We start from the raw sequence: 12,756 nt of genomic DNA, 5'->3' as shown, positions 1-12,756 counted from the left end.
CAAGGAGTTTGTCTTCACAGTCCCTCAAGGCTGACTCAGTGCTTTACCAATCCCACCTTTGTGAGGTATTGAGTCATTTTGGGGTCCCAGTAAGGTTCTCAAAACCTTATCAGGGACTGAAGGGGGAAGACATTCTCCTCTCAGCTTGCTCCATGTGGCCTTACTGATGGGTTTATGTACCCTGAACTGAAAGTATCGTGCCACATTGTCAGTTGGTGTTCACTCTACAGACCATGGATGATGCAAAATGTCTGGGTACAATACAATGCAATAAAAGCCAAATGACTTGAGAGACATTTGGAATCTGAAGTCCATGGAAGCAAAGAAAAAGGAAGTGCCTTATACTACTGATGTCGTAACGGTAGTGGTATCTGGTGTATTGCATTCATTTTTTTCTTAGCTGCTATGGGTGTAAAGAAAGAGTTATATGCATAATATGAACCTCTGTGTCTTGGAATAAAATTGTATGTACATTACATGTCACTAAATTATTGTTCCCCTCAATCTCATTTATCTGTTTTTTTGCCCTTAGTGCAATGTCCTTGGGAATAATCTGAAGGATTTAGTAGACAAATATGACCATTATAAACAGTCTTCCTCAGAGCTCCTAGCAGGGTTACAAACATCAGAAAGGGCTGTCACCAAGCGCCTGTCAGAGCCAATTGCTGCGGACACCAGGAATCTGCAAAGGCAGCTGGAAGAGACAAAGGTAATTATTTGGGACTCACTGTAGTCTGTAGGCAACCTTGCCGGTTAATCACTATTTACTGTAGTAACTATTCTGCACAATACATGTAATTAGTCATAGCTATTTTGATTATTGCACTCTTAAATGCAATACATAGATATTGCTGTGTAGTAAGGCCAATTTATTCCAGTTGTGTCTCACTACAAATTCCTTTTCTGAAAGTATAAGGGGGAGTGCACAAGAAAGTAAATGACAAGATGTGCAGAAGAAAGTTGAGCTAATGTGAAACTTGTCAGAAATAGTCAGGGTTGTAATTATTCAACTATGTTTATAGGACATAAAGAACTAAGGGTTTTCCCACCTTCCTATCAGAGAGAGTCTGGTATCTGTCAGATACATTATCTGGTGAAGTGGACCTTATTAAATCAATGATATAATGCATTAGAGCAGTGTTTCCCAAACCAGTCCTCATGGCCCACCAACAAGCCAGGATTTATGTTTTTTGTTGTTTTATTCCGATTTAGAAACTGACAAAACCTGGACTGTTGCTGTGTCGTAAGGACTAGTTTGGAAACCACTGAATTAGAGCTTGTGTAGATTTACACCAGGGATGTTTTTACTTTCCATAACCCTAGATGTGACCTAGGTGTGATTAAATTCAATTGTAACTTTGTTGTCAATACAGGTACTTTGTGAACAAGTATCCTCCCAGCAGACTGGTGTAGAGAAACTGAAGAAGGCAGCAGATGTCATTCTTGATACCAGAGGAGGTCTCTTAATGAATAAAGATGAAATACAAAAGCCACTTGGTATGTTCAATTCCAATTTACTTCCATGGCGTTTGGGGGGTAAGCTATTCTGACTGTGTGCAGGAGTGCTGCTCGGTTTTCAGATATATCTGGGGCATCATCCCAATGAAAGATATGATGACTCCTACACTGACAGAGATGTGTGGACATGTAAACATTATCTATGCTACTCTGTGTTATGTCTCCTCCTGTATCCATAAACAATCTCATAGAAAGTATAGCCGAAAACAAGCACTTGCTGCACAGTCATGTTTTTAATGTGATTCTGCTACGCTACCTAACTAATAGTGGAGTGTTACAAAAAGATATGGAAGGGCTGCGCCAAATAAGGGTAGATAGTCCAGTAAAGTATTGCTAGGGTGCCAATAGATGGTCTAGGATACTTGATAGAGTTCCTCTGTGGATGCGTCTAGTGTAGACCGTTCCGTATATGTAAATACAAGAGAGGTAGAGGCGACTAATGGTATAGTATGAAAGTTCAGGGTGTGATAGGTAACAAAATGTAGAGAACTCACATTCAAGAGAGCTATGGCCAGCTCTGGTGTGGATTGCATACAGCGGTATAATCCCCGCTTATGGGATATGTAGGGAGGGGGTCTCCGTCAACACCGTCTGGTAGTCCAGAGCTCGGAAAAGAAAAACAGAAAGCGACAATAGTGCTCTCAATTTTGATGTGGTTCAGTGTGCAGATAAGAAGAGGTAAAAAACTCACATTTGAGGGAGCTATGGCCAGCTCTGGTGTGGATAGCGTACAGCGGTATAATCCCCGCTTATAGGATTTGTAGCGGCGATACGTCCGTCAGCACCGTCTGGTGATCCAGGGCTCCAATATAGAAAAATAAAAAGCAGCAATAGTGCTCTCAATTGTGATAGGTTAAGAGAGTAGTAGAGGAAATAAAATAATACTCACAAAGATAGAGCAGAGGTACTGCTCTATGGATAGGCGCTGGTGGTATGATCCCCACCTAGGATTTCTTGGAGTACTGGAACTTTAAAATTGCCAGTGGAAGTAAAAGTAACCAGGAAAGGTTAAAATGCCAGGAATAGGTCAAAAAAGTTTAAAGTGCATAGAGAGTGCAATAAAAAGAGGATTGGTACAATAAAGTAGCCAAAAAACTTTTATTGATCTAAAATACACAATAAAATACAGAATTAATAACCATAAACGCGTTTCACCATAAGTGGCTTCTTCAGAATGATCCCATTCTGAAGAATCCAAAAAACTTTTATTGATCTAAAATACACAATAAAATACAGAATTAATAACCATAAACGCGTTTCACCATAAGTGGCTTCTTCAGAATGATCCCATTCTGAAGAATCCAAAAAACTTTTATTGATCTAAAATACACAATAAAATACAGAATTAATAACCATAAACGCGTTTCACCATAAGTGGCTTCTTCAGAATGATCCCATTCTGAAGAAGCCACTTATGGTGAAACGCGTTTATGGTTATTAATTCTGTATTTTATTGTGTATTTTAGATCAATAAAAGTTTTTTGGCTACTTTATTGTACCAATCCTCTTTTTATTGCACTCTCTATGCACTTTAAACTTTTTTGACCTATTCCTGGCATTTTAACCTTTCCTGGTTACTTTTACTTCCACTGGCAATTTTAAAGTTCCAGTACTCCAAGAAATCCTAGGTGGGGATCATACCACCAGCGCCTATCCATAGAGCAGTACCTCTGCTCTATCTTTGTGAGTATTATTTTATTTCCTCTACTACTCTCTTAACCTATCACAATTGAGAGCACTATTGCTGCTTTTTATTTTTCTATATTGGAGCCCTGGATCACCAGACGGTGCTGACGGACGTATCGCCGCTACAAATCCTATAAGCGGGGATTATACCGCTGTACGCTATCCACACCAGAGCTGGCCATAGCTCCCTCAAATGTGAGTTTTTTACCTCTTCTTATCTGCACACTGAACCACATCAAAATTGAGAGCACTATTGTCGCTTTCTGTTTTTCTTTTCCGAGCTCTGGACTACCAGACGGTGTTGACGGAGACCCCCTCCCTACATATCCCATAAGCGGGGATTATACCGCTGTATGCAATCCACACCAGAGCTGGCCATAGCTCTCTTGAATGTGAGTTCTCTACATTTTGTTACCTATCACACCCTGAACTTTCATACTATACCATTAGTCGCCTCTACCTCTCTTGTATTTACATATACGGAACGGTCTACACTAGACGCATCCACAGAGGAACTCTATCAAGTATCCTAGACCATCTATTGGCACCCTAGCAATACTTTACTGGACTATCTACCCTTATTTGGCGCAGCCCTTCCATATCTTTTTGTATCTATCCACCGAAGGATCCGAGGGGTTTTCCTTCATTTGGGTTGCTGCCTACCTTGACTCATTTTGTGATTACTAGCGCTGAATTCTTTTTGTGTTTATTTAATAGTGGAGTGTGCAGAAAAGTTCTGTTTCCTAGCACCCCATCAGTAATCAGAAATAAAAAAGACACACAACACGGTTTCATAAAGACATTACATCTCAAAAAAAGAGAGAATGAATGACTAAGCTATGTTTAGGTCCAGTTTTAAGATAATAATGTTTTCTGACATAGGGTGGGTTGCTAGGAAAAGAAAAGTTTATAAAATTAGTATTGGTATTGCTTTGATAACAGTTTCGTGTTACAGGCCAAAAGGCAAAAAATCCCTTTGCATGGATAATGATGTCAGATTGTTTAAGCCAGCATTAGTTCAGTTCATATAGTTGAGATGGCTATGTGATTTATGGGTTTATGGTCTCCTTTAAAAGAGTAACGTTGCATGGTTAAATGTTTTAGTAACATTGTTTCATTTCAGATGAGATCGTGGGAAGGTACAATACGTTGTCAGAGTCATTGAATGAGTGGAATGGGAAGATCCAGGTGACCCTGACTCGCTCACTTAGTGTTCAGGACGGTTTAAATGAAATGCTGAACTGGATGGAAGGAGTTGAAAATGATTTGGAAAAGCAGCAGAAAGTGCCTCTTAATTCATCTGCTATTCAGGACATCATTTCTAAAAATAATGTAAGTATATGGACTATCATAAATTATAAAAAATATATAATAGTATCCTCTTATTGATCTCCTTGAGCCAGAGGCTGGATCATATCACCAATACTGTCCCACCTTTCTAAGACATAGTTTAGTATCTGTTGGAGGCATGTTCTGGACCTTAATCTAATGATGTAATGCAGTACAATATATAGAACTCATTAATCGGGCTGTTTGTCAAACAAAGAGCTTTATGTAGCCTTTTGTCTATCTGATCTGAGTTAGCCTTTTATGCAGAGCAAAGAGTGGATGGGAACTTTTCCTTGCACAAGTAGGGGAAGACAGTCAGGTTTTATTTCAACATTAACAGTTATTGTATTTCAATGATTTATATGTTTACTTTGTAGTCTACAGCAAGCCACACAATCAACAAGCTACAAGACTGTTGTGTGTGTATATATATATATATGTAGTACTATATATATATATACTATAAAAATAGCAATTACATCACATATCAAGAGAATTAAAAATGGTTGTCACATTATCTAATACTTTTGTCACAACAAAATTAATTAATTGTATTTATTATTGTATTTTTCTCCAAGCCGTTACTTATTTGTATGTGTGCTTGTATGAAAGAAAAGAAAAACAATTAAATTATGTCACTTCTTCATAAATATGTGTACAGTAAACTTTTATATCATGAAAGTGTCTAAAATATTCAGTCATGATAGGGTTAATACATTTGATTTTCTACAAGAGTTTGGGGCCAGGGGTACAGTAATTTCTATCATTTTAGCATTGTTTCTTGTATCATAATATAAATGGCATCAGTAGTGCAGCATTGCGTATGAATTGTGTGCTCTTATTGTTTGTATTGTATTTTATAAGGTAAATTACAAATGTAGTCTTTAGAGTATTCACTGTCATGTTAAAATACTCAACATCTTTATGTGCACCTAGTGTCATAATATTAAGGTATACAAGTTTCAAAAATGATCCTAAAATTAGTCTAAAGATAAATATGAAACAAGAATGTAATAGGTGCAAATGACCAAAATATGGACACATTTAAATACTTACTCAAAGTTTGATTCACCATGTAAAGATTTGCCCTTTCCCACTTTTATATGTAGCTGAAGGAAGAGAAATTAAGGTTTTGTATTCAGTCCATTATATAAAACACATATTTAGACTTGGTATTGTAATTTTGGTTAATATGCTACAAGTTAAACAATTTACCATTTTTTATTTCCTCTTTGAAGATGTTAGAACAGGACATCTCAAACCGTCAGAGCAGCATCAACACAATGAATGAAAAAGTGAATACATTCATGGAAACAGCAGATAAGTCTACAGCATCCTCCTTACAAGCAAAAATGAGCAAGCTGTCTCAGCGCTTCTCTAAAGCTGGAGAGAATACCAAAGAGCGCATTGAGTTAATGAAAGGACTGAAGACTAAAGTGGAAGCATATGAAAATCTTTCTGAAAAGGTGCAATCTTTCCTAGACAAGAAGGTCCAAGATTTAAAGGACACAGATGGTCCTGGCAAGGATGTGGCAGAACTTTCTCAGTTAATGCAGGTACTATTGATGTAGACATCCTATACATACTTGTTATGATCCTATACATCCTATACATATGTTTCAGTACTTTTTATTGTTTTGAAGGATTGTACAGTTGTAATTAAAATGATTCAACCTCCACTGAAAATCAGATTTGTTTTTAAGTTTACAGAGTTTCCGCTGTTTGCAATGAGCACATCAAAAATGCAGTAGCTTAACACACAGCTCAAGTGGTTTCCCCAAATTCAACTGAAAATGCAACTTATAATGACTTCTCCTGTCTCCAAATAATTCAAACCCTTCACGGCAAGCATCATTAGTATTAAGCAGAGCACCCTTTGCTGTTAAGACCTTCTACAAATGAGATGTGTAGCCAGACACCAGCTTCTGGCAACATTCGTGATTACTCTTAGCCCATTTCTCATGGGCAATGGCCTCCAGTTCAGTAATATTCTTGGGTTTGCATGCTGCAACCACCTTTTTCAAATCCCACCAGTTATTATCTATGGGGTTCAAGTCAGGTGACTGAGATGGCCACTGTAGAAATGTCCAGGACTTTATCTGCCACCAAGTCTTAGTGGAATTTAAGGTATGCTTGGGATCATTGTCTTGTAGGAAGGTCCAATGATGCCCAAGCTTTACCATCCTCACAGACAACGTTTTTTCCTGGGATTTCCTGATTCGTCATTCATTCATCTTACCTTCCACACGCTGTAGGTTTCCAGTGCCAGAGAGGGCAAAGCAGCCCCATAGTTTACCGAGCCATCACCATGCTTAACTGTAGGCAGTGTTCTTTTCAGCATATGCTTCATTCTTCTTCCATACATACCACTTATCCATTGTGCCGAAAAGTTCCAGTTTTGTTTCATCACTCCACAGAGCAGAATCTCAAAACTTCTGTGACTTATTTATATGATTTTGAGCATATTGGGGACAACTTTTCTTGTGCTCTTGGGTCAGTAGTGATGTACGTCTTGGAGTTCTGGAATTGAAACCTTCTGCATTTAATATGCGTCTTACTGTACTCACTAAAACCTGTTTCTACCAAGTCTTGCTGCAGGTCTTTTGCAGTCACTCAATGGTTTTTCAGAACCTACCTTCTTAGAAATCTGGTTGCAGCTATTGATATCTTCCTTTTTCTGCCTCATCCAGGTAGTGTAACCACTGTTCCCTCAACTTTGGACTTGCGAACTATGCTTCCAACCTTGTATCTAGGAACATTCAGCCTTCGCTATCTTTTTGTATCCTGTTTGTTAAAGGAACACTATAGTCACCTAAATTACTTTAGCTAAATAAAGAAATTTTAGTGTATAGATCATTCCCCTGCAATTTCACTGCTCGATTCACTGTCATTTAGGAGTTAAATCACTTTGTTTCTGTTTATGCAGCCCTAGCCACGCCTCCCCTGGCAATGAGTGACAGGGCCTGCATGAAAAACAAAACTGGTTTCACTTTTAAACAGATGTAATTTACCTTAAATAATTGTATCTCAATCTCTAAATTGAACTTTAATCACATACAGGAGGCTCTTGCAGGGTCTAGCAAGCTATTAACATAGCAGGGGATAAGAAAATCTTAATTAAACAGAACTTGCAATAAAGAAAGCCTAAATAGGGCTCTCTTTACAGGAAGTGTTTATGGAAGGCTGTGCAAGTCACATGCAGGGAGGTGTGACTAGGGTTCATAAACAAAGGGAATTAACTCCTAAATGGCAGAGGATTGAGCAGTGAGGCTGCAGTGGCATGTTCTATACACCAAAACTGCTCCATTAAGCTAAAGTTGTTCAGGTGACTATAGTGTCCCTTTAAGGACGATTATCCCTTCTCATAACATTGCAGACCATTCTTTTGACCAAATTTCTGACATGCAGTTAAACATGACACTCAACAAACCCCTAACCAGTTCAAATTTTTCAGTTATGAATCCCTTGATTAGTTGTATCAGGTGTGCTTGAGGCAACATCTGTTTTGCTTATTTATGCTGTTGTGAAGGATTCTATTCAGAGGATTCAATAATTTTGAGACTGTAGAAGTTATTATAGTTTGCATTTTCAGTTGAATTTGGGGAAATCACTTGAAGCATATATTAGTTAAGCTATTTCAATTGCTTTTGTTTGATTTGTTCATTGCAAACAGCTGAAAGGCTGTACATTTTGACAATAAACCTGATTTTCAAAGGGGGTTGAATAATTTTGACTACAACTGTATGTAATTTAGGCACATTACATACGATGAGTTATAGTGACCTGTCTCTATAAACTCCAGTAGTTAGAGGGGGATCGTCACTTTCTAGGATTTTTAATATTATGTTTGCTTATTACTATATTCAAAAAAATATGTATTGTGCGGTGTTAACAATAAAATAAAATATTGAAAGCCACAGCTCTTTATCCTAAAATGGGTTGCCTTCATCTAAGGTTCCTATCAATCATTGATAAAAGCTCTGTCGTTTACACTTGGCAGTAAGACTAGGCAAAGCATGCAGAGAAGAGAAGAAATTAAATAAGGCTTCTATTTCTCCTCTTCTTTTGCAATGTTTACCCTGACTTTGCCTTGTCTGAACTGGATTATTATGTCATGTGTTAAATCTTTAATATGATTTTTTTTTTTTAAATGGAGAATCACAAAAAGTAAGGGTTAACAAACATTATAGATGATTTCAATGGTGTAAATTCTAGAGAAGTGGAAATTCTTCTTGAACAGAAACCTTGTGCATGAAGGAAAATGACAACTTTTGGGTCTGCAATGAACTTTCAAGTTAAATACAAACATAAAAATAACTACATACTAAATACTACATAACGACATACTAAATAACTACATACTAACTACATACTAAATAAAAATAGTATTAAAATATACTTGGAAAGTTTTCTGACTGTTCTTGTACTATACGATATAGGTTGGTTCCACTTGTGTTTGTGTCTGTGAGGAAAGACACATGTTTTTTATTTTGTTGTTTAGTTTTAAATATTGTTATCTTATGTCACCACTTAAAATTAGCTGAAACAAAAACATTCGCCTGGGCACACCCAATAATTCTTAATAACAGGTAGCCTTTTGTCTTGAGTTCAGAAGAAAAGACAATGTTCCGGTATTATCCTGTACATTTTTGTTCCAGTTGGATTGTTTGGGAGTTGGCCCTCCTGGTTTGGAGCATCCCGATGCGAATATTCCCCTAGTGTGTGCATTGCCTCTTACACTGTGCACTTAAAATTAGCTGGCCGTGCAGCCCTGGTTATCAGTTATCAATTTTAATAATATGGTTGTTTGCCAATTTACAAATGTTTAATATTGTCTTCTAGTACTTCTACCCAAGTTTAACAAATAATCAATAATTAATGAATAATATATGTGTTCTTATTTTTGGAAAATAACAGGAAACAAGCACAGAATTAACAGAGCAGAAGCAAAGTTTGGAACAATTACAGAAAATTGTTGATGAATTATGTGTGCATGGCCTACCTGGAGACAAGGCACTGGCTTTGGAGAAAGTAAACTCCATGTTGAGAAAGTTTAAAGATCTTGAAGAAACTATTAAGGCAAAGTAAGCACTCTTTTTAATAATGCGTTTGATGGGTACAGCAATTAAATTACATATTCATCACCATATTTATACATACAAACCAACAATGAGCAATTATACTATCCATGTGGCTTGTGGTTTCCTTTCCACTTAAAATAGTTGGTTCAAACAACATTATGGCGTCAATTTGTTGTCTTTGTATAAGCTTTTCAAATTCTTTAATATTTTTGGATGCACTTCTAAGATGATTTTACATTTTTTTTTTACAATATTTTGGTTTTTTCTTATGTTTTTTATATTGATATTTATTTATTATTTAATATATATTATTTAAGACTATCAAATCATTTATAAAAGCGTATCCCAAAAAAATTATTCAGTGCCTAAATTTCTAGCTAGGCAAAGTAGAATGGTCAAGACACAGGCACTTTGTAAAGACTATAACTAAAACCATACACTATCTAATATAAAAGTATTATAATACTTTTATATAAAAGTATTATAGTATTATATATAATAGTATTTGACCTCATCAACCCATTTTTAGCATCAGAATAGGTTTTTCCTACATCTGGAACTATTCTGTCTTTATTCTAATTTGTTTTCAGGTTTCAATACCAGGGTTGGTGACCAGAATACTATATCTCTAATTACCGAAGTTTCAAAATAGTGCCATGACAAGCTTTCTATCTAATAAACCTGACATTAATGTCTGATGTAAAGATGCTGAAAGTGTTTTTTCCAGTGAGCATTTTGAAGACTCAACACCGCTCCCGGATATAAATCAGTCATTCATTAATCTAAATAAACTTTATAGACAACAAATCAAAATATGCTGGGAAATTTCAAAGCTTGAAAACTACTTGAAAAAATACATGATTCCTAGAGGACTAGCAGTCTGGAATATTCACATATCATATTCTGAGATTGCTGAGTTTGTTAAGGAATGGGAGTCTGCGGCTGGGGCATGTTCTAATAGATTTATGGAGATAATCTGTAAATTTGAGAAAGAGAAACTTACTAAAACTAATCTAGAGTTAGGCGAAGAAATTGAGAAGGGTAACCAGTTCCAGGGTGACCCTAAATTTGGCCACTTGGAAATTAGATTGAAACATAACCTTGATAAGTTCCAACTATCCATAAAGACTAGGAAACATCAAAATTTATTTGCGACTCTAGAGACTACCAGACAGGGAGTGTCTATAAACCATTTACCCGTCGAACCCGATTAAATTCAAAGAAGAATATGACATATGATTATGACTCCTCAGATATGGAGTCTGGGAACCAACAGATTATATTACAGCCCCAGCTTCAGACTGCCAAGTCATCGGGGTCTAATAATCCTAAAGGGATCCTTAAAAAGGGAGTTTGTTTTCTAGCCCTAGAATCACAAGAGGATTATCCAAAACACAATACCGTTACCAAACAAGAAATATGAAAGGAGTGGGGGGGGGGAGGGGGCACAAACTTAAAACTGCAGTCTTTAGGGTTTCTTTCTCTCCTACATTTGATTAATCTTGATCTGGATTTACCTGTAAAGGCACATGAATGACATTTCTCTGAGATTAATTTTGGTCCCAAACATTCATGTGGGACTAATAGCTTTTATTGGATCAGTTTCCCTATCTCTCCTTATTTATCCATTGGATTCAGACGCTGGAGCCAAGTGTACATAGATGGCTTCTTTGGTCCATCCACATATATTTAGTTTTTCCTTCTTTCGTCATTACTGTTTACTTTGGGGGACTTTTTGTTCTCTCCATACACTCCATCAAATTAACTACTTGATATAATTAGTGGGACGTTATGCCATGTATGTATGTTGGACTCCATTAAGCACCATATACATTATGTGATTTGCTTCTTTGGAACCAGTGTTACTTTTTGACTGTGCATTTGGTTTGTTGGGGGTTAAACATTAGGTCCTATTACTTAGAAAGTTGACTTATGAGAATCTTCATTTAGTGGATCTACACCTATTGTCACTTCATTAAGCACTATATACATTATGTGATTTGTTTCTTTGAAACCACTGTTACTTTTTTACTTTTTTACTGTGCAACTGGTTGTTTTTTTTGGATGGCTAAACCTTAGGTACTATTACTCAGTAAGTTGACATGATAATTTTCATTTAGTGGATCAGCCCCTACTGTGACTCAATTTAGCACCACATGGGAGTAAAATTTTAAGTCCTATTATGTGGTTGACGTTTGAGACTCTTTTACTTATCTTTATAAGCAAGTGCATCTCAGTTGGTGGTTTGCTCTTGAGAAAGGCGTACTTCAAACGACGAAACGCGCGATGTACTTTATTTTTCACTTCATAGGATGGGGTTTCTGGTACTATAATGCGTGTTTACTTTTTTAATACTTAGATTAGGTTATTTACAGTTATATTGGATTAGGGGGGCTGCCTCGAAGCAGCAGGCTGGGAGGAGATCTATGATAGTTGGTTGGCAGTAGGGATGTACAGTGGGCAGTTGCCTTAATTATATTCCCACGATTTGCCTTTTCTAACATTACGTATAATTCTGTGCCTGCTATTTCCATATGTGATAATTGTTTCTGTATTTATAACTGTTTGTTACCCTTGAGGGGGCTGAACATACTATATACACTTTGTTATCTAATTAAGAATTACAGACACTCTCTTAGGAACCTCCTTTTATATATAATTAAACTAGGGTTCTTATTTATGTCTTTGCGCCCCTCTGTTTATCCATCTTTACTATTTATAGTTACTAGTGCATCTATTAATTGTGTTGAGGGATTTAAAAACAAGACTTCTATGGTTGCTTATTACATGCAATTACCACTTAGCAACCTAAGCCTTGCTTTAGACATCCCAGTTTAACCCGTGACTCCCCATTCTTTTTAACTGCATTAAGTAGTCTAGATCTTGACTATTTAATTCACCTCACTTTTTTATTGGGGGGCACTTGGTGTGTTTTGTATGTTACTGATTCTCTGTTGCTAATAAAGTTATTATTTGCTATTACCTTAGAATGTTCTAACATCGGAGGTAATCTTGAAGTTCGGATCCTTTTTTTAGGCTCTGTTTGTTTGGCTTATTTCTGCTATTTGCTCCCGCTATGCCCTCTTTTACCTCCTCAACCCATTTTTAGCATTAGAGTAGGTTTTTCCTATATCTGGAGCTA

General features: G+C 36.6%; 1 protein-coding gene across 7 annotated transcripts in view; it reads left to right on the top strand.

The window, feature by feature from the left end:
* Positions 1-12,756, top strand: part of DST (dystonin) — a 592,252-nt gene that overhangs the window by 404,078 nt on the left and 175,418 nt on the right. For all 7 annotated transcript variants that reach the window (XM_063442942.1, XM_063442944.1, XM_063442945.1 and 4 more), the window contains 5 exons: positions 533-709; positions 1,374-1,497; positions 4,328-4,536; positions 5,772-6,089; positions 9,451-9,617. In XM_063442942.1, the coding sequence (XP_063299012.1) occupies positions 533-709; positions 1,374-1,497; positions 4,328-4,536; positions 5,772-6,089; positions 9,451-9,617 (995 nt within the window). The remainder of the gene's footprint in view (positions 1-532; positions 710-1,373; positions 1,498-4,327; positions 4,537-5,771; positions 6,090-9,450; positions 9,618-12,756) is intronic.

The sequence above is a fragment of the Pelobates fuscus genome, chromosome 2 (assembly GCF_036172605.1).
Source record: "Pelobates fuscus isolate aPelFus1 chromosome 2, aPelFus1.pri, whole genome shotgun sequence".
Classification (NCBI taxonomy): domain Eukaryota; kingdom Metazoa; phylum Chordata; class Amphibia; order Anura; family Pelobatidae; genus Pelobates; species Pelobates fuscus.
The sequence above is the reverse complement of the archived record's forward strand: the minus strand, read 5'-3'. Positions and strand labels throughout refer to the sequence as shown.